A 21443-nucleotide genomic window follows, 5' to 3' on the forward strand; every position below is an offset into this window, starting at 1 on the left:
AAAAATGAAGCAAGTCACTGCCAGCAGAACAACTAGAAGAGAAACACAGAAGCATGTTAGCACATGAGAGAAAGTCAGTGTGTCTTGTCTTACCCTGAGCTCCCAATACAGAGGGGCATTCAGGGAAACTTCTGTAGGAGCCACTATGCCCCCATCAGAGTCATATTTCAGGGTTTCACTGCTATCCACTCTAACTCACCTAATGCTTCCAGGTCAAGGCATGTCTAAAAGGGAGAGGCTTTATGGACACAGGAATAAAAACACATTAACAAAACACTCTAAGAATAGTTGAACTATATAAAGAAACATGCACTAGTTTGGGAAAAGGACATTCTTGCCCTACCAGCCAAACAAGCTGAACTACTAAGAATGAAGTTTTCTGGTAGAAATGCACCTACTGCAGGAACACAGCTGTCTGTCAGAGATCACACAGCATCACATTCCTGGGGGTTACAGCCATCAAGAGATGAGCTTTCAGTGCCCTCATGCCTTTGGCAAACAAGCTATCTCCTGCTAGGTGCTTTCAGGCACTTCCTGAAAACAAAACAGAATACCTACTGGAGTGGCTGTGATGGTTGTGCCAGTCCAGAAATTAGCTTTAGCCACTGGTATGTGGCAGTGAGGAGGCTGAAGGGTGGGAACATGCTCCCTTCTGCTGACCCTGCTGTGGGAATAGGCCTCTGAAACAGCTACAGCAGGATTCAGAATTCACACAGCTCAGTCCCTTCCATGCCAGCATAAAACTACTCATGGCATAGCTTTAGCCAGGCTGTGATTGTACAGTGTTCAGACAGCTTAAGCCCTTTTACCATGGATGACTACACTCAACTCAGCTACAGTGGCCTGCAGCAACCAAATAATTCCAGGAAAACTTGTCAAGGCTAGCCTAAGCTCCGCGCAGGAGAGGAGCACGCACTACGTTTTACATTGTCAAGTTTAGATACAATCCCTCCTTGCATCAGAAACTTATGCACTGCTCCTATATCCCAAATCCTATAGGGCAAATGGAAGTCCACAGCCTTCATCCCAGCCCTGCTCTTCCTTTGGCCTGCCCTACATCAGGTGGAGCTACCAGCAGAGGACTCAAGCAGAAGATTGAGAACTGTAGAGAAAACATGTTGCACTGGAAAGTGAACTTGAGGCCACACAGTTTGAATTCAGCCCCAAGGCTCATGAGCAATGATTTCTGCCCTTCTCTTTTTCTTACAAAATGAATACCTTCTAAGAAATCCTTGATTCTGCCTTCAAGAGGCAAGTCTTTCTGCATCAGTACAAAGAAAAGATGTGGAAATATCTATTGGTCTTCTAGTACAAGAGTTGGAAACAAAAAAGATTCACCTATAAAAATGCCATTTGTTGTTGGGGATGAAAATGAGAAGTTCTTGCATGCGCTGCCAGTCAGAGCTGTTATCACCACTGGGTAGATTGTAAGGTCATAGCGGACATACTTGTCAAGAAAGAAGTTTTCCAGATAAAACCTGTGAAGAAAAAGAATGACTGAAGTAAGCATTTTCTTTCTACACTTCCACGCGGAAAATGTAAGAAAGGAACTGGACAAAATAGGGGTTTTGTAGGACAGTTTGGACCAGAGTTCAAAATTATTCATTTACTGAAATTCAGAAGATTAAAAAAATTATCCAAGGTAAGTTTATGAAAAAAATAGAGTTGTATTTCATGTTTTCCATGTCAAGCCCTCACCTGCAAACCTAGGGCAGGTTGGGGTCATGCAATTCACATCAACCTGTTCCACACCCACAGCAGGTGCTTACTTGCATTGTTGAGGGCAGGGAAAAGCTCTGGCCAGGCTCCTTGTTCATCTGCCATGAATTATGTGGAACTTGTACCCAATGTTGGTACAGGGACAGATAGTCCAGATCATTTGTGAAAGGTGGGATGGGTCTTTCAGTCTTGGTGCAATCCCAAGATTACTTACCATACTACTAGGGCAAGAGCAAGGATGCTCAGAGAAGCAGTTGTTGCAGTCTCATTGGGCACATTCCACTTGTAGATCAACACAACAGCAAAGTTCAGCAGAGTGGCAATGGTGGTCCATGTTGCATACAGTGCCAGCCCATTCTGGACCTGCCACATAACACAGCAAGGTGACAACCAGCAATAAAAAAAGGTAATACCTGTTTCTCTTGTGACACAGATCCTGGGGCAGTTAATCCAGCCTGCAAGTCCCTCAACTTGGAGAAGAATTGAAGCCTTAGAGTCTCCAAAGTACCCTAAAGATCCACCCCAGGGGCAGCTGCAGAATTCCTCATACAAAGCCCAGCAACCTCAGTATAAGCTTCCCCTCTGCACCCCAAAGCACAGTCTGCCTGGCTGCCCAGTCCAGTTGTTGCAGGCTGCAGCAGCTGGTAGAGAGAAATTTTTTTTACTAAATGAAACAAAACACCTCCCAGCAAATATCTTGGCTACATGGAGCCTGCAGCAGGCAATATCAAGGGCTGGAGTCACTCCTGAGTGAGGATGGGAAATCCAGCTATGCCCACTTCCCAGTGTTATACTGGTGTCTCAGGAAATGCAATACAAGGATGTGAAGGACAGACCCCGCTCCCAGTTTGTGCCAAGAGCTGTAAATAATTTCCAGCAGGGCTGGCATGAACTTTTCTGTGCACAGCCTCCCAGGTTTGCAGCCTCCTCCTCCACCAAAAAGCTTCCTAGTTCCTTGGATGGGTGTTTTCAGCTGACCCATCTTCTCACTGAGCAATGTCAACATCGAGCAAAGGAACCAAAGGTGTTTAAAGCACATCCAGGGGCTGAGGGAGGAACTGCAGTTCGGGGTGTCCTGGGTGGAGGGGGAAGGGATCAGGATAGCAGATCTGAGCTAGGAGAGAGGTGCAGGGAGGGAACCAAGGAGTGATGAGTACATTTATTTTCTCTGTGCAGTTTGCCAACCACCCACTCTAAGGGACAGAAAAGGAGTTTTCTTTCAAAATTTGGCAAAACTCAAAGTCAGCTGCATTTGAAATCTTGAGTAGTGTACGCTGTCATATATAAGAGATACATAACTTTTTCTAGTCAGATATCTGTGACACCATCATCAGCTTTGGTAACAGAAGCCAGCCTTAGCAATGGCTTCTCCCACAGCAAGAAATATTCTTCCCACCTCAAACACAAGTCTAGGCTGAAATTTTCATAATTCAACTAAAAACTCCATTCTGTAGCAGCTGAAGAAGTACAAGCAAGCAAGAGGAACCTTGCTCTGCATCATTCCCATGATGTTCAATAGGAAACATGCAGTTAAAAGCCCATGTGCAACTGCAGCAGGCACAGCCCAAAGTCAGGGCAGAAATCTTCCTTTACTTATCTTCTGCCATTCAATCTTTCATTCTTGATACCTTCAGCACTGCACAGAGGTTTATTTTAGCATTTGCCAACATGTAGCTTCCCAAATGCCACCTACTAGGATGCGGATGAGCCAGAGCTCAGCTCTGTGACCCTTCATGAACCACGAGGAATGGATGCTCAGGGCTTGGTGTGAAATGAAGAGGGAGGCACATGTGGTAAGAGTGAGGGCTGCCAGGAACACCAGGGCTGGGAAGATGTATCTAGGACAAAGAACATGCAAGCACACAACAGACAATACTTTTTTTCAGTGGTGTCACAATGCCTTAATTCACAGCTTTAGTGTTTGACCTTCATTGACTTTAAATTAATTGGCCTTTAATAAAGGTAATCCCTACATGTAGTCCTCATTTTGACATAATGCTGTTTCACTCTTAATCACAAAGTTATTATTTTCCTCAGTACAACTGATTTCTCCACCTCTTGACAGTGGTGCTATTATAAGCCCTTCATGTGACCATGATTGTGAAAACACCACAAGGAAAGGAGCTTAACAGTATTTATGGAGAGAGGCATGATTCCTGCCTTACCTGTGAAGAACAACAGCTTTGAGGAGATCTTAGACCTCAATATCTGATCCACCTCATGGGCAAGTTTAAAACATCATGCAAAACCTCCAAGCCTTTATGAAGACCACCTTTTGCTAAGGCCTGCCATAGAGTTTTACAGGTGTGATTAAATGTTCACACATAAGGGAAAAATGAAGTATTGGGGCAGTCCAAACAAGAGGGTTATAAAGCATTTATAACAAAAGGCAACTTACTCTCGGTCCCACAGAAAGAGCCATCCAACATTGAAGCCATTATTCAGAATCCATGCAATATAAAAAGGTATTGGCAGCAAGTTTGGCTTTATGTAGACACATCCAAGCTCATTCCTGACAGGAAAAAGTGGGTATGAGAGAAAGGAAACAATGCCTGCATTGACCAACCAAGCTTTCCAGGCTTCGTTTTCCTCATACTAACAGGGACTCTGCATTGGAGCTAAGTATTTCAGCTTAAACTGGACTGTTTCTCCTCTGCATCCTTCTCTAACAATACAATCCCTGCAGCTTTCCCCAGCAGGATGTTGTTCCCCAGTGTGGAACTTCTTGCTGGGCTCTGCACCACCACCACCACAGACTTAGTGGGTACTAAGGACTGCTCAACAGATGCTGCAAAACTTGTGCCACTGGTGATGCTAGCAATGGGATTTTATGGATGGTCAAGGGATTTCAGCCCAGTTCCTGGGGAAAAAGGCTGATTAGACCATAGTGTGAGCACACATTTTCCATGTATGCTCATACATGTATATGGACTTGATCAGTCTTCTGGAAGCATGTACTTCATTTTTTCCCCCAACCTTCAGTCATAGCCGATATCAACTGAGCAAGTTCTTACAAATCATTTGAAAACATCAGATACATAAGGTTCAAACCAATCAGTCCACGGTCCCCCTCAACAAAAGAATCTCACAGAAAGCATTACAGAAGCTTACAAATAGTGGATGGTACAGCATGAGGTGGTTATTGATCTCATAGCCCCAGAAAAACCTTCAAGTGCAATTCAACAACCCAAGAGATTTCCCAATGACCATTCTCTGATCTCTAACAGCATTGTAATGTTGCTCCTGTGGATTCTCAGCATCTAGCAGCGGGTAAGTGCAGCTACTGGGTAACTGTTAGATCCCACGAATGGGCAGAAACCAAGCTTCACAGAACACTTCACATGCTTAGCAGCCAAACACCTCCAAACCACTTCCCAGCTTTGTATGCTGAACCTAAAAGATGCTCCAGCTGCAGAGCTTCAGAACATTAAGAGGAATGGTGGTGGGTTTACTCTGACTAGAAGCTCCAGAAAAGGGGGTGAGGGACTGAGGTACAGAAGGGAAAAGCTGCTGCCCCTTGTCTGTACCACACGCAGGAAAGATACCTTCGGCAGACCCCCGACAAGGCGTAGAGAAGCCAGGCAAGCTGCCAGGCATAGATGACATTCCAGATGAGGAAAGTCCAACCAGCTGGTGTGAAGTCAGTCTGGTACTTTGCTGAGATGTTTCCAGGGGTTGTTCTGAACAGACCTGCAGTGGTGAATGTTATTGCAGGCAAGAGTGTTACTACACACAAATAATGGGGAAAGACTGCTGGTTTGCCTCACCCTGCAATCTTCCTCAAGGCTTAGTCCACACCTCAGTGGATCTGAGGGAAGACTAGAACATGTCCTTGGTGAAAACAAGCCATGTGCTGCAGTTGGCTTGCCTTTAGGCACCCATTATAGGATCACTGTCCCTGTGAAGAATCCTGAGCACCTCCCTCCTATACAGAACCAGAAAAGCCAGTTGCTTGTGAAAGGCAGAAAGCAGCACAATGTCCATTTGTGACAAATTCAGCTGGGTAGTGTTCAAACCAAGTGCCACTGCCCTCTATAAACACACAACAGCAGCCTGAACAGCTTCCACCAGGGATACAAAAGCAGTGTATGCAAAGACTGCCTTTCACCGACCACTAGATCCAGGGACAAGACTATCCATTTGGATTTCAAGGGACAGGATAGAGCTCAGGCACCTGGCTGATGCACCAGCTTCTGCCACCTTTCACAGATCAAAGGTGTATTTGGAGAAGCAATGAGGTGACAGACATATCCATCCCATCTAAGGTACCTTATATCAATTGATACAATGCATAAAATCGACCTCTGAACACATACAACTAGATTGCCTCACCTTTGAATATCCCAGTTGCATTTCCAGCATTCAGTATCACCATGGCCATGAAAGCAGCCAGAGACAGAAACATCACCAAAATCTTCAGCTTGTGTATAGCATCCATTTTATCCTGTAACAGATTACAGATATTGTTTGGCTATCCCGATATATTCCTGGGTTTGTTCCATGTCCCAGAGACTGTTTTAGAAATAATGTCATAAGTTCCCCAGTTTTAACTGTTGACTTATTTATGGAATTTTCATAAGAACTAAAAAGACCTTACATGGGCTAGGAACATCTTTGAAGCAGTATCTCTTGGCAGGAGTCAGTGTCAGTAGCCCAGAAAATAGCCCCAAGCCAGGGCAAGTAACAGGTACTTGCCCAAAATACTCTCCCAACAGCTCAAGGATTTTTACAAGCAGTGACAAGTAATAGTCTCTCATGGGTTTTTCAGACTGTAAACTCTCCAGATCCATAAAGTAATTCAATGATCTGAGGAAAAATCCATCTCAGTATCTGAGATTGTCAGTTAATAGCCTGTATCAAACCCCAGCACTGTAATGACTAAAGATCCCCATACAAGTTTCAGATGGAGAGCAACCAGCTGGGAAGGGTGCCGGGGTTGTGGAGAACAGAAGCAAAGAGGCCTTGCTAGGTTGCCACCACCCATCCCTCACTGGCATAGTCCAAGAGGCATAGCTCAGGTTTGCTTATGGATGTATTGCAAAGGTTCTAAGGTCTAAGTAATTAGTGAACAAGCCTAATAGTGATTCCAGCTTATCCTACATCACTATCATAGCTTTACTGAAGCAAACAGGCTTACCAATTTTGGCCACTTTAGAAAGGAAATATAAAAAAATTAAAGGCTTGGCTTTGCAGCCAAGGACTTTCTAGTTCAATATAGCTTTTCACATTGACATGTAACCCTGTAACTCCTACACAATACCCTCTTTTCATGGTGCTAATACCTCCTCATCTACTGACTGCAAATAAGATTTAAATGACTTAGGAAGTCTCAAGAACTTTATAGATTGTAAAATCTATATACTACATTTTTAATGTTTGTAAGTAGTGACTTTCATCCCTACACTACAGGCAACAGCTTTATTTCCCCTCACATCTCAGCACTTGAGCTGCCTTCTCTACACAATGGCAGTTCAGTGCCTTCCAGAGTTGGCAGGAATAATAACTGGGTTGTTCCAAGCTGCTCAGCAATGAACTATGAAATTCCTGTTCCCACTTCAGTGGATTGTTGTACAGTTCCGGGCTTTGTTCATGGACTGAGCTGCATCCAGACACATTACAAGGAAGTGGGAAGGGAAATTCTGCTTTCTGCAAATCTGTACGAGCTTTTCAGTTCCGTCTAAACAGGATTTTAATCTAAAAAAAGGGTTATTTTCTATGTGGAAGGGCTCATTTAACACAGGAAATCAAATTCCTATTAGATTTATGTTAGTTAAGTCCCAAAACCTTTTATTGTCCTCAACAGATACTCTAGCAAATTCTGAAAAGAAAAATTCACTTATACTATTAAAGAAATAATTTTTTGACTCAGAAATGACTGACCTGCAGATTTCTGAAAGCCAGGAAAACATAAGAGGAAATATCACTGTACACTTGTCCTATTCTTATATTCTTTCCGTGAACATTGTCTTTTGGCCACTCCAAATGGTACATGGGACTAGATGGTCCTTTGATCTCACTGTGAGGGCCCAATCTATGCTTCTCCTGACAGTCTTGTAATTGAATTCAGCATCACAGTTCTTTTTTATTAGCATACTTGGAAGAGACTTGATTAGACAGCTTCAGAAAAACCCATGCTTGCTTATAGAAGTCTAGGAAGTCTGTTTTAAAATCAGTCAGAAGTTGCACCATTGTCTCTCACCTCCTGCCTCCTTCTAATTTATTGCCAGCAATAAGCATCTGCAATATTTCCCTGCCTGCAGTTATCAGCCACAAACACCCTTTAGAAGTAGCAGGAATATTACTCACGAGGATCCACACGGGCTTTCTGGCAACGTCTTAGAGCTGCAGTTCAGCTGCCACCAGCGCTGGGGAGTCTCCACCGCTCAGTCTTATCTAAAGAGATTTAAACAACTTTCAGCAGATTAATAATCCTATGTTATTTAAAAATTGTGGTAGTTCACCATGCTTTCTGTCTGTGAGCTGCAGCCTCCGGTTGGCTACAGCCTCCCCCAAACAAGGGCTTATGCAAGAGAAATGTGATTACTTAACGAGAGCCTTTTATAACAGCCAGAGCAATGCACGCTCCCAACTTGCTGACAGACAAAAACTGATGTGTGCCTGCTCTGGGACTCTGCTTCATCCTCCCCTGACTGCCACAGGGAGGGAAACTGAGCACTCCATTGCAAAATACTGCACCTCAAACCCATAACTAGGGCAGCAGTCCTGTATAGGAGAGGGGACACTTGCACAGGTAGGAGCAGAAACAGCCTAGATTTGTGGTTTGGGGAAGCTGGAGATGTAACATAGCAAGGTCTGGATCCTGTAGGCAGCTACAGATCTTATAGCCCCAGAGGGAGCTGAAAGCTGAGCTCCTCTCAGGACTTGGCACTCGTGGACTTTTAGTGTTAAACATTGTTTAGATTAGTAACTTCTCTTGCACAGCAAGCACGTGTACACTAACCCTTTGTTTTCATACTTATCTATTCCTTGCAGTGCAACACATACTGTTGAAAATCCTGGTCTCAAAGCAGGGCTTATGATTCCTAAATCTGAAGGACTCTAGAAAACCCAGGAAGAGCCTGATTGTCAGAACTAGAAAGGAAGGACAGGTGAGATAACCCCAAACCTGAACTGCTGAATGGACTTCTCCTAGATTTTTTTTTTTTAAAGAGATCAATTTCAAGTATACTGCATAAGTAAATTTTTATTCAGTTATAGAAAAAGCTACTACTCCCCACTACAAGCCAGTCCCACAGAGGCAGAGCAAACCATACTAGCTGGTCAATCTTATCTGCACCTCTGCCTGCTACAGGACTGCAGTCTTACCACGTCCACTCCTTGCATTTCATATTTCTGCTTCTTTCCCCTCAACTTTAAACTGTTATAGCCAATTAAAAAAGATGCTTCAGCATCAAAATGTTATTTATCTTGCACAACTACATCACCTACCAAGCAGACAGCCTTGGTGGGGACTCCCCCCAGGTCAAATATAAAGGCAGTGAATAAATGAGCACCTCTTTTCACCCATTAGAAGGAGTCCCATTATCATGGGATTGGGAATGAACCTTTCTGGGGCTTCCTTGGCCTTTGGTGTAGGCTATTAAAGCCTGCATGAACAGGGATTTGCCAGCTGTGGGGCAAGGCAGGGCAGCCTGCCAGCACTGTCACTGCCTACCTTATCAGTTTAGGTCTGAGGTCCACCCTTTGAAGGTATTCTGATGAGGAAACCAGTGGCTTCAGGATGATTACTTCCTATCAGCCAAACCATACATTATGCTCTATACTGATCACAAACAAGAACTGCTCATATGCAACCTGTTTCTTGAAGAAAGCTAAGGCCTGAGCTCACGGTGTGGTGGCATTGGCATCTTTCTCTCCTTCTTTCACTTTGTGTATCCCTCTAGATATGTATACAGTGCCTCTTCCCACATCCTAGAAACCACCTTCAAATTACAAGTTCATAAGCACTATTAGAGCAAGTGTGGGCTGAAATAGAAGCAGGACCATTACATACATCATATGGCACTCTCTCACTGGTATATTAAAATCTACAATGCATTTCTTCCACACTGGACCATATTTATTTATGGTTTACTTTATATATATGTATACCATATATATGCAGTCATACAATTTTTTTTTATACACATACAGTATTTTTTTATATATTTGAGTTTTTACTCATCAGATAACCTAAACAGCCTCAGTGTGATGTCAGACATTACTTTTTCATCCAACAAATGGGTTCTCTGCAATTCTGCACTTAATACAGACAGCTATATCTTACACGCACCTGGTCTGGCAGAGCTGACCAGCTAGCTACACACTCATCTAAACCCAGGGCAAGTTCTGCATGTGGGAAGCATTGGCTAAGGGGAGAACCAACAGAGTCTGATGTCTCATGTTCCTGACAAAATACATGTCTCTGTGCAGCAAGACCACTAGAAGCAATGCCACCATCCTGGTGGCCTTGTTCTTTTGTCACAGTAAGCCACTTAGAAGCTTTAGGCCCACATTCTGGATTTCAAAAGTTATTTTTTTTCAGAATAAATTACAACACTGGTCTTGAATAAAATCTCCAAAATTATTTTGTCATGCAGCTCTACAGAAACCCCCGGAAGTATGTTTGTAAAGTACAGAGGAATGTACTAAGTGCTCATAAATGTGTTAAAGCTGAACAGCTCTTGCTTCACTAGGGTGCCCAGCATTGCTAAAAGTGAGAATGCACAGTACAACTACAGCTCTAAGATACCAGTGTCAAACTTTAGTGCTTATAAATGTGTTAAAGCTGAACAGCTTCATTAGGGTGCCCAGCATTGCTAAAAGTGACAATGCACAGTACAGCTACAGCTCTAAGATACCAGTGTCAAACAGCAAGCATTTTTGGACAGGCTCTACCTTTCTAATATATCTTCACTGAAAGAGCTTTTAGACTTGTCTTCCAAATGGGTTTCAGCTGAATATCCTCGTCGACCTGTTGAAAAAGAAAAAAAAAATCACTGTCAGATGTATGACAAATGCCATTCTATACACTTCAGCCAACAGCCAGCTGTCAGTGCTTGTGAGCACAAAGGGGAGCATGATAAGATACACGCAAAAGGATGGGTCTTGAAATCAAGACACTCAGCAACAATGCTCAACTAAACCACTGGAACCAATTCCACAACACAGCCAGCATTCAGTATTTCTCAAGAGAAGCTGCTTGGAACCAAATGTAAGTTTGACCTGGGTTGTGATAGAGGAAAACAATTGCCATCTAAGTTTTATTTTACCATCATGATTATTTTCCACTGATAAGCAGATATATACTCTCTTCCTGTATTAGCAAAAGCTTTTAAAGAAAGGTGTATTTTTAGAGCCCTCATTTGTAATTTCCCACCAAAAAATTAGGGGAAAAAGTTGCTTTTCAAGAAGCAAATATCTACCCTGCCCATCCCTCCCCATGCACAATCCCTGCAGCACCATGGTGTGCTCCACAAGCATCAGTGCACTGCAGATACTGGTTCACATACCACAGTGGCACTGGCTGCAATGGGACCACAGCTCTGCTATCACTCCCCCATACACTAGAAAGCAGTGTAAGCATTTACAAGGTGTTGAGCTAGCTTGAGCAGACTTTGCATTGGAATGAATGCCCTGCTGACAAGAAGTTCCTTCTTGTTTTAAACGTGAATCCTCCTGCTAGTAGCTGAAATAAGACATTATGAGTACAGACAGTTTGAGTCCCAGCACAGAAAGAAGCCAATTGCTATTTTCCTAGAGGTACCACTGTGGGTGGAGACACTGCCCTGGAAATAAGCTCATTTTGCACTGCACAGCAACCAAGACAAGTTCATCTGTGGGCAGCTCACTCACTTAATGGCACACAATGTCATTAGCAGGAAACTCCAGAAAGCAAAGCACCAGAAGAGCCACTGTTCCCTCACCAAGAAAGAATCTCATGTCACCTAGGACAGAGGTGTTTGTCTCTGTTCAGAGACCAGCACAAATAGTTGAACAAAACTAGTGCCAGGGTAGTGGTTATATTGAGTTCCAGCTGAGTAACTCAAAATAGCCTATGAAAAGGAAAAGCTCTCAATACCAAAGGATGTGCCTAGGTAGGGAAAAGCTGACCCGAAAAGCAGCTCTGTATGAGCCCCAGATGCTGATGTGAGAGATGACCAGTACAACTTGTCCCAGCTGCAGCCACCAGCAGGGATTGCTGTGTCAAGTCAGAAACTCTCCTTGCCCTGACCCACTGAACTGCAAGAACACCACTGCAGCTACCCCAAACCTCCCAGCAAGGCAGGAGCTCAGCACCTCCAGACCAGACCACCAAAGTCTCTTGTCTCCATCAGCAGCAATGACTGGCTTAAATCCAAAATGCATTCTGTCCAGTCAGAGCTCCAGTTTAATCTTTATAGCCACTTGCTTTAACTCCAGCCTTTCTTAACGTGCCAGGCAAACTGGCACCCAAGAGTCAGTGACCTCACTGGAAATTGTTTTCAGGCCAAGTCCAGCAAATGTTGACAACCAAATATACTAACCTTCTAACAATAGCTCAAGCATCCTAATCTTGCAGTGGGTTAATCTGAGTGCCTTCAGTGCCAGGGATTAGCCCTTCCACGCTGCTAGAAGGGATGAGATGTGACCAGGCACACTAGGATGGGCGCACAGTGGAGATGATCTGTGTTAGCAATCCCCTCTGGGTATTTTAAGAAGGAAAATAATCTGCTTTTTATTGTTGGAGAACAGAACAGATCCACTCTTAGGCAACAGGGAAATCTCCCGAGGTTTGAGGGAGCAAGAATAGTAATAGGAATCCATTACCCACTTATTTTCAACCAGACTTGAAGGCAGCTGTCATGCTAAAATTCATTGACTTATCTGCATAAAATCTTTCCTTGAACTCCAGACTAAGGATATTGTTGTAAATATTTAAGTAACTCAAAACTAACCCCTGTTCCACTCTTGTGAGACAAATAAGGGAGAAAAAGACAATGCATTTCTGCCTTTAAGCTAAACTTCACAAGAACACCAAAATATTCTCCCCAGATGTTCTCACTTACTGGTTAAGCATTGGTAAGTTTGCCTTCAAGGGCAGCCCAAGAGAGCAGCAGAGTCAGGCAGGCAGGCAGCATCCACAGCATCAGACCACCAGCAGGCAGAACTTTCTAGAGCTGGCAGGCAGAGTACAGGTATGAGAAACCAGACACTCACTTGTACAACCCACCCTTTCAAACAGGATGGCTGTGGAGAGATTATGAAAACAGCAGAGCTAAGCAGGGATGAACAAGGACACAGTTATATGGCTGGATATCTTAATTCTGTAAACTTTATTTAACCACAAGGCACTACTGCTACTCCCAGGACTCCCCCATGCCCTTCTGTGCCACTGAAGGAGTGACCCACAACTAAGAGCAACCATTTAGTACTTTTTTTTTTGGCCAGCATCACTCCTGTATTGCTTTTAAGAAAGGACATACTAGCTTCCTGGGTAGCTTTTCTCTGCCCTCACCACTGTCACTTCTGAATACTTCACAAGCATAATTTTTCTCCCTACAACTCCATCAGAAAGAGCAAAAGGCACCCAGGAACCAAGCTCTTTGCATTAACAGCAGATGACATAAGCCCTCAGTGGGTATAGATACCTATTTTGCAGAACCATGGCCATCCATCATGGTCAGGAACAGAGGTAAGAAGGGAGAAGAGACACCTGGATTGCTGTCAGAGCACAAGATTTTCTAACTCCTGGGAAGGCAAAAAAACCTGCCTTCATTGTATACCTGCAGCATCCAGGTCAGCAAGAACCTCTCATGCAGAAAGCCTGCGTGAGAAAGCCTTGGAACTTGGGTGGCCTGATTTTCTTTACAGCATTTTTGTGGCACATGTTTAAATGCAGTAGTGTCACTTCTAATTGACAGCATTCAATGCATCTCTCAGATGGGCAATGTGCATCTCAAGCTGAGCATCCAGAAAGTGAAACACAGCAAGCAGTTTGATTGCAGCAGTTTTCCTGCAAGAGGGCAGCAGGAAGCTTAAACAGACTATTCCAATTTGCAGCAGTTAAGTGCCTGACTTTGGCAAGAATATCCCTTTAACACAGCAATTTTGCAATTTAATTGCCTAAGTTTTTTTTAAAGGCAACTGGAATATATATGAAATGCCATCACATGGCTATGTATCACCTCCTACATGAATCATTAGCAGAACTGGAACATTTCGTTCCATTGCTGCAGGAAATTAGTGGAACAAAACTCATTGCAAGACCTTACAGACAGGAAAGGCAATTCTTATTACAAAGACTCCAATAAGTTGATTCTACCTCCTCCATCGACATATTCACACAAATCAAGCTGTGGGTATCAGTCTGGCCAGGATCACCCATTTGCAGCAAGAAGCACATGAGATAACACCATCATCGCCTCACTGCATCTGCTCAGCTCTTCATGATTTTTGGATGCATCTTTTACACCCTATAGCAGTGGATGCTATGATCTTATGCCTCACTGTCTTGCTCCACTCCTCAAGAGTTCCAGACAAAAAAAGAATCTTTTTTTTATCCTTATCTGGGTACTTTCACAGCTCAAGTACTCTTGGTCATCATCTTGTCACCTTACCTCTGAGGCTTCAGTTTGTCATCATCTGGTTATTTGTGTAAAACATGAGGTGGCTCTGCAGCAAGTAATACATTCCTTTAACACTTCATCTGCTCTTTTCCCAGTATCTCCAGCCATGCATTTCCATTCACGCCAATATCACTATTTGTTAAAAACCTCTACATCAGGCAGGTCTTACCCACTGGAGATCCTGACAGCTAATACAAGTTGAAAGCTGTTAGCTTTCTGTGGACCAGGGGCAGGGGGCAACCTTGGCAACAAGTTACACAGCTTTTGGCTGGACACACAGCCATGTGGAAGTTGAAGACTTCTGCATGTTGTGGCAGATTTTAGGCAGCAGTCCCTTTAACTGGTTCCCTTGGGTACATGTTACCATACAAGTTTCATCCATCCTCTTTCCTGCATCCCTTATCTTTACTTGTGCATCCACTCACCTGTCTCAGTAATCATTCCACATAATTGCCCCATCCTTTTCCTCTTAGGGAAAATACCTCTTCTAAAGGTTGTTTCTGCCAGCCTCTACCCTCTCCTCCCCTACAACAAGGATGTGCATAAGGATTTCCACAGACCCGTAACTTGACGGAATTATTTGGCTACTTTTCACAAAAGCCAAAGAGCACACTCTGCTCCAGGTTGATCCTCCAGCCAAACTCCCAGTGATGTTAAGAGTTAATCAGACTGATTCCTCAGTCAGAAATTTAAAACAAAACATCAGCTTCCTCCTAAACTTAGTCAAAACCAGCAAGAACTTTTGTACTATAACTTTTCAGAAAACAAGCTAAGCCTGAGGCAAACAAGAAACAATGGGGAAGGCAGCAACAAGGGACAACTGCAGCCAAAGAAGAAATTTTGGTTAAGTCAGAAATGAAGAAAGAGAGCTTCAGCAGGGAGCGTAAGGAAGCCATAACTGCAAACAATGCTGTCATTTTGGCTTTACATCTTGAGTAGGTCAAATGCAGCTTCTCACAGCAGCCTTTTTTCAGCCTACAGTGATTCCTGGGCCCCACCACACACCACCTGAGCCTTGCCTACTCCTGCAGGTGTAAATAGGGACCTACTTCCAGTGCACCTGGTAAATTGGGGTAACTTCTGTTTTCAACTTGAGGTGTCTTAGAAGAGGCTTGTTCTTTACAGGGACTGGAGTTCCTTCCTCAGCTAACATAAGAATGTGTCTGAAGAACAGACATCCAGAAAGGTCAGCAGCAAGACCAGCCACCTCTTCCAAAAACCACTAAGCTCCCACAGTGCCAGAAAAAGCCAAGAAGAGCCCCAGTCTTGTACACCTTTGGTAAGGTATCATCAACTCTGCAACATTAGCCTCTTACCATACCATCCACTGAACACCAAAAACCTGTTGTCTTAGTCCAACCACCCTTCAGGGTTATCACAGTGTTACTTTTTGCAACTTAATCTTCAAAGCAGTGCCTGCCCTCTTTTTCTTCCTTCCTACTAATTAATTTTTAGCAAAGCTTACAGTGTTAGCAGTTTTGATCTAGTTATTCTGTTGAGGCTTGTCTAGAGTCAAAATCCACAAAGCCTTTAATAGTGCAATCAACACAAGCTCACTCTCATGCCTGGGAAGCTTGCTGAGCTGCCAGCTCTCTGGATACTATGACAACATGCTTTTCTTCTGCATGACACCTTCCAAATGTCTGAAAGAGCCATCAGCATGGGGCTTTGGTAGCCTCAGTGTCTAAGGAACCTTACTAGCATGTAACACGGACGATACATACTACAGGTGGCTAGCCAGTCAATCCCCATGCCTCATTCATGCAGCATTAGAAGCTCAGATTATCACACTGAGGCATATCACAACCTTTTCTTAAGTCTGTGGAAACAGAGTGAGGTCCTACAGATCTACACAGCATTGTTCTCACCAAGTCTACTTTTTTTAAAGACACAGACAGATTATTATCACAAACAGCTTTATAGGCTACATAATCTGCCAGTCTACCACATGGCCCTGCAAAGTTCTTACAAATAAACACCAGCAGATACAAGACCCACTTTGAGCAACTGCCTGTAAGCAACTAGGAATCAAGGAGAACCAGGGCTAGCATTAGTTATGAAAAGACTTGCTCTGACCACAGATACACAGTTGGTGAGGTCTCTGAGAAGGTAAGAAGCAGAACACATCAATTCCACCTTTAAAATTAGGAAGTGCACACTGAAAAGGGAAAACCCCAACAGCAAGGTTTTTTCCCTGTGAGGTAGATTGGCCCACATCTGACATGCAACAGGACGGTTTTCCTTAAGTGGGTTTGAACCACAACAGCTCCAGTGTTTTCCTTCCTAATGCATTCACCCTTTGTGGCAAAGTATAGTTCAAACCTGCCTGTTACAGAAATAAACCAAAGTAACAACAACTAGATCCATCATTCATTATGATGAAAGGACTGTCTGTCATGGCTGGATCACATTATGTTAGCATAGGCTATAAATCCCCCCTGATTTTACTCACCATAAAAAGAGCACTTGCCTAATCAGAGAAAGCTATTGAGCCAGAGACACGCTCTCAGGACATGCAAGTGCTTTCCAGGAACACATCTCTCATTTGGCAGGATTTATCTGAAAGGAGAGCCCTGGGTGATATGGCACAGCAGTGAATGCCTTCTTTTGCAATACACCACACAACAGAAAGTGGAAATGTTTGAAGGAATATAATTTCAGTCTTGCTAGAGGAAGAGACATCACAATCATTTCATAAGGCTCTTAACATTAAAAGCCATTACTCTATGGGTTCAAACCCTAGGTACACCATACTGAAGCAGCTCCATTTCCCAAGGCTGCTTCACCTGCCAGATACATTCTTTACAAATCAACTTCTACATCCATCAGAAAATGAAATTAATATTTAAACCCAAACAAAACCCCTCAATGTTCCAGTAGACTCTCCCACCTACACCATCCTGACCATCAGCAGTAGGCTATCCAAAGATGCCAGCAGGATCTCTGCAGGTACTAATGGTTTACTCAAACCCCTGGTTGCACAGCACCATAACAGCCCTGTCACACTTCTGTCTTCCCAGCCACCAGTGAGAGTCAGACTTACATCCCAAATGTCGCTGGTTTCTTAAAATAAAAGAGCTTGGAAAAGAGCTCTGACCACGCCAGAAGGATGAATGTTAAGCTAAGACCTCCCAGCTAGACTCTCTGGGGAATCTTTGTGTCTTGGATAAGGCTAGAGCTTCTTGCTCAAAAGTACTCTTTTATGGCAGCCACAGACAGCAAGATTTCATCATCAGGCAATAGAGCTTGCAGAGATTTTTCAGACAAACCATCTCACCCACTGCACTTAAAAAAAGAAAACCTGCGAGACCATCCTGCAAACAGGAAAGGAATATAGAAATTTTAAAAAAAAATATCAGTGGGCTTGAGTCTTCACCTAAGTAAAAGCAAAAACCAGCTTGTGGGCTGAAACACAGCAGACAGCAGGGAGGCGAAGAGGCCTAGGAATCCTGTGGTGGGCAAAAGGGAGCCTCAACAGGCCTCGAGCAGATGGCAATACAATAGACTTCTCCATCTTTACCCTATGAGAAGATAAATCAGTTTATGGTTTTAAATCTTGACTTGCTCCCCAGAGAAAAATATTAGATGATGTAGCTTCTGAGGCAAATATAACAAAAAAAAAGAAAACATACACAGGTAATGAGAAGAACTTCTGTTGAAAAACCCAGAGGAGATAGTTACCTGAGGAACAAGAGGTGGAAGAGTAGCAATAGCATTTACCTACATGAGGAAGCAGCACTAGCCCACAAAGGGGGACAAGGAGACCTCAGCACAGGTAGCAGCCTCACCCACAGTCCCCCAGTACCTGCACAGAGCCAGGTGCTGGTACCAGCTTCTGACAGCCGCCCCAGACACAGCAGAGTTGCACCAAGTCCAGGGTTCATCCAGGGGTTGCAGCCAGTGAAGGGGGCTGGAGATGAAGGACACACACACTACAAGCACCCATCCAGACAACAAAACAACAGCTCAAGGCAGCCCAAGACTGAGCTTAAATAGAGTTGTTGGCAGAGGGTGTGGGTGGAGGCCCCGCTGAAGCTCCTCAGAGCAATTAGGACCTACGGGTGCACTGGGAGGTTGGGTTGTTTTTGCTGAAGCCCCACAGCTGCAGCACGTCTCAGCTAGGAAGCTGGAGGAAGAGCAGGACTGTGTCCTCCATGAGGAGCAATGGCAGTTGGGAGGCTTCTTCCCATCGTGTGTAGCAGCACCGTGCAGAGGTGGAGTACAGCCCTTGCCTGCTGTGGAAATGAGGACGGCTGACCACTGTGGTCCTTTGTTCTATTTTTTTGTCTGGCTGTTGTGACTGTCAGGAATTGTAAGCATCAGCACTGTGGGTTTTGGTGCCAGTGCCAACAGGCGGAGCAGTCAGAGGCTGTACCTCCTCTTTCTTTCAGATTTAAAATGCAGCAGCCAAAAACTAAAGTTGGTTTTGTTTTTGTTTTTCCTCAGTGCTACAGAAACCTCAATGAAAAAAGAAAAATCATGGACTTAAATGCTCTGTGTCTTGTAAGGCTATCTAAACTGGCACGTGGTGGGTATAAACTGCCCCTTCCCCCAGAGCTGTGGTAGGAAGGACTTCCCGTTTATTCCTCACTACTCTCTGCAGACTTTTTTCTCCATCCTTTTTTTTTCCTCCCTGTTTCTTTCACCCGCCTCCATTCACAGCTCTTCTTTTGGCATCCGCATCCCCTTTCCTGGTCCCACGTAAAAATCCCTCCCTTACACAATGGAGCTTTTCAGAAGGCCCCAGGGCAGCTCCCCTCTCTCAGGAAAACAAGCAGGACGTTCACTGGAAAGGTCTGGGAAGGTCAAGTTTGTCTCTTTGCTTCCAGGCTCGAGACGCCGCTGACGCCACGCACAACTGCTCATCTTGAGCAGAGTTAACAGGGAGGATGCCAGTAGGTGGTGTCCAAGAATAGCTCCTGGATTCAGTGAAACCTGTGCTGCTTCCAGGGCTCCTCTTACAGCCCTGGACACCTACACACTGGAAATGGGTGCAGTGGTCATCTCCAACTCATGGCACCTTCAGATGGCAGCTGCTCCCTTCCTCTGGTCATCGGGGTTTTTGTCACCACCTTTACTTGACATTGCTCCTGAAGCTCCTCTCTTGTGAGATTTCTCCACTGAAGAAGGTAGCTGAGCAAGAGATCAGGCTACCACCAGAAAAAGGAGCCAGTCTCCCCTTCTCTAAGTACTTCAGGAAAAAAACAGCATGTAAGTATCTTTATGTTCCAGCTGCCATTTGAGCTGAAAGCCATGAATGTGAAGTCACACTGGAGAATCTTGAACAGGAGATACATACATGAACATGTCTGTCTATGCATGTAGCATCCAATAATATCAATGACCACTTCAACTCAACCTGGTTAAGACAGTGACTTTTCAAAGGCCCATCTAAACCAGGAAGTGTCCACCACCAGCAGTTCTGTCCTGGAGAAAATCAACAGACACGGCTCATGGCTTGATGGTCATAGAGGCCAACATAGTCAGCCAACATCTTTTGACAGCTGAGAGGGTTTAATGGTATGAACACAAGCTCTTCTCTGCCAGTTGACCTCAGCACCAGAGAACAGCCCTGAGTGTGATTTGCTAAAACAGATGTGGCCTCAGAGAACATCCTTTCTAACCTGGGTCCCATCTCCAGCCCTCTTCAAGCTTTCTTCTAACTTGCTAGAGACATCCAAACTCCCTTCTTTTCTATCACTTTGAGAATATGCTCATGTTGTTGTCCTCCTCCTAGTCCCTTGCCTCACCCCACATTTCTCCTGCAGAAGCCTTTGGGGCAGGGGCTGTGTTCCTCCTGCAGTACAGTGCCCAGCTGGAGCCCCATCCTCAACTCACCCTTAAGCTTTGATAGGATAAAAAAAGACAACTACATTGTCCTGTAAAAAGCTGAGCAAAATCTAAACAGATCTGCTTGTGACTGGAAGGAAACACCAATATTGCTCTTGACAGGTTTCTCTCTGCCATCAGAGTAACCCCTTGCCAGTGTTGTCCCCACTTCCACTCAGCAAAAGCAGGTATTGCCCAGGGTGAGCAGCACGCTCACCTCCTGGCTGTGCTAAAGCATGTTATTTCAGCCTGGAGGAGAAATACCTCCCTGTTTTGAAAGCCTTGCTGCTGCAATGTAGTAAGTCATCAGTAAGTGCTAGAAAAATCTCATTCTGGGCAATTTTAATTTGGCTTGCTTCCTGCAGTTAGCTAAATGGCTGCAGACACATGGCCCTGTCCTCAGGGAGCCACAGGGAGAGGAGTGTCATCTATTGCAAGAGCTCAAGATCACATTTTGACCCAAAACAGGAAAGGGATGTCGCTTGGGTAGTGATGAATCCTCCTCATTTGCCAAGACAACTTCTACCACAAATATAGGGGGGAAGAAAGGTAAGAGAAATGGGTGGAGAGGCCTCCAGAGGGCCTGTGGAGATGTCATGAGCACCCTGATTTACAGAGCTGTTATGATAGCTGGTGGTGTGTAAGGAGGACACAGCTCAGCACAGCTCTGTGCCCAGGCTCTGTAGGCACTGAGGAAACAGAAAGTTTGAATATACTTTACCTGGAGTGAGTGAGAGACGTTAAAGAGAGATCCCTTCCTCTGCTTTGGCTCTGTTTATTCAGAATAGAACATTTAAAGGCTATCCTTCTCCATCATCAGCCTTTTGGGGGGACAACGGCTGAATGCTGCCTTTGAGGAATCAGTGCCTGGCTTATCTCATCTCTGCACCTCTTAGTACAGGGCTTCTTCCAGGTGCATGGCTTCACTTTTGGGAACAAGGAGTCACCCAGCGCAGGTTTCAGTGGCTTCAGGCCCCAGCTGGACCTGCACGGATGGTGAGGGGCAGGTTGGAACAAAAGCAACACAGGTTGGAAAGCAAGAAGCCTAAGCAGATGATGAAGGGTGTATATTGCTGGGGCTTCATCCTAGACTTACTGTCATTGTTGAGACAGACACGACACAGAAGCCTGTGAGCAAGAAGACCACTTTTATTGTTCTAACAAGCCTTTTTAGACCTTTTCTTAAACATATGTGTCTATATATGATTGGCTTAGACAAGGATCAACAATTCATGATTGGACAACTTTTTCTCTCTCCTGCAACTTCAAGAAACTTTGTTCGTGTTC

The 21443-nt window shown here is 44.3% G+C and overlaps 1 protein-coding gene across 1 annotated transcript; it reads right to left on the reverse strand.

Annotated features, from left to right (window-relative positions):
* Positions 1 to 1338: 1338 nt before the first annotated feature.
* Positions 1339 to 6163, reverse strand: LOC103776420 (the record flags this gene model as incomplete). Its single annotated transcript, XM_008943930.1, has 6 exons — positions 1339 to 1478; positions 1934 to 2082; positions 3413 to 3557; positions 4118 to 4231; positions 5265 to 5409; positions 6052 to 6163. Coding segments are annotated over 6 exons (805 nt in total), but the record flags the coding sequence as incomplete, so codon positions are not given.
* Positions 6164 to 21443: the final 15280 nt, after the last annotated feature.

Source organism: Merops nubicus, unplaced genomic scaffold (assembly GCF_000691845.1).
Source record: "Merops nubicus isolate BGI_N331 unplaced genomic scaffold, ASM69184v1 scaffold17857, whole genome shotgun sequence".
NCBI lineage: Eukaryota > Metazoa > Chordata > Aves > Coraciiformes > Meropidae > Merops > Merops nubicus.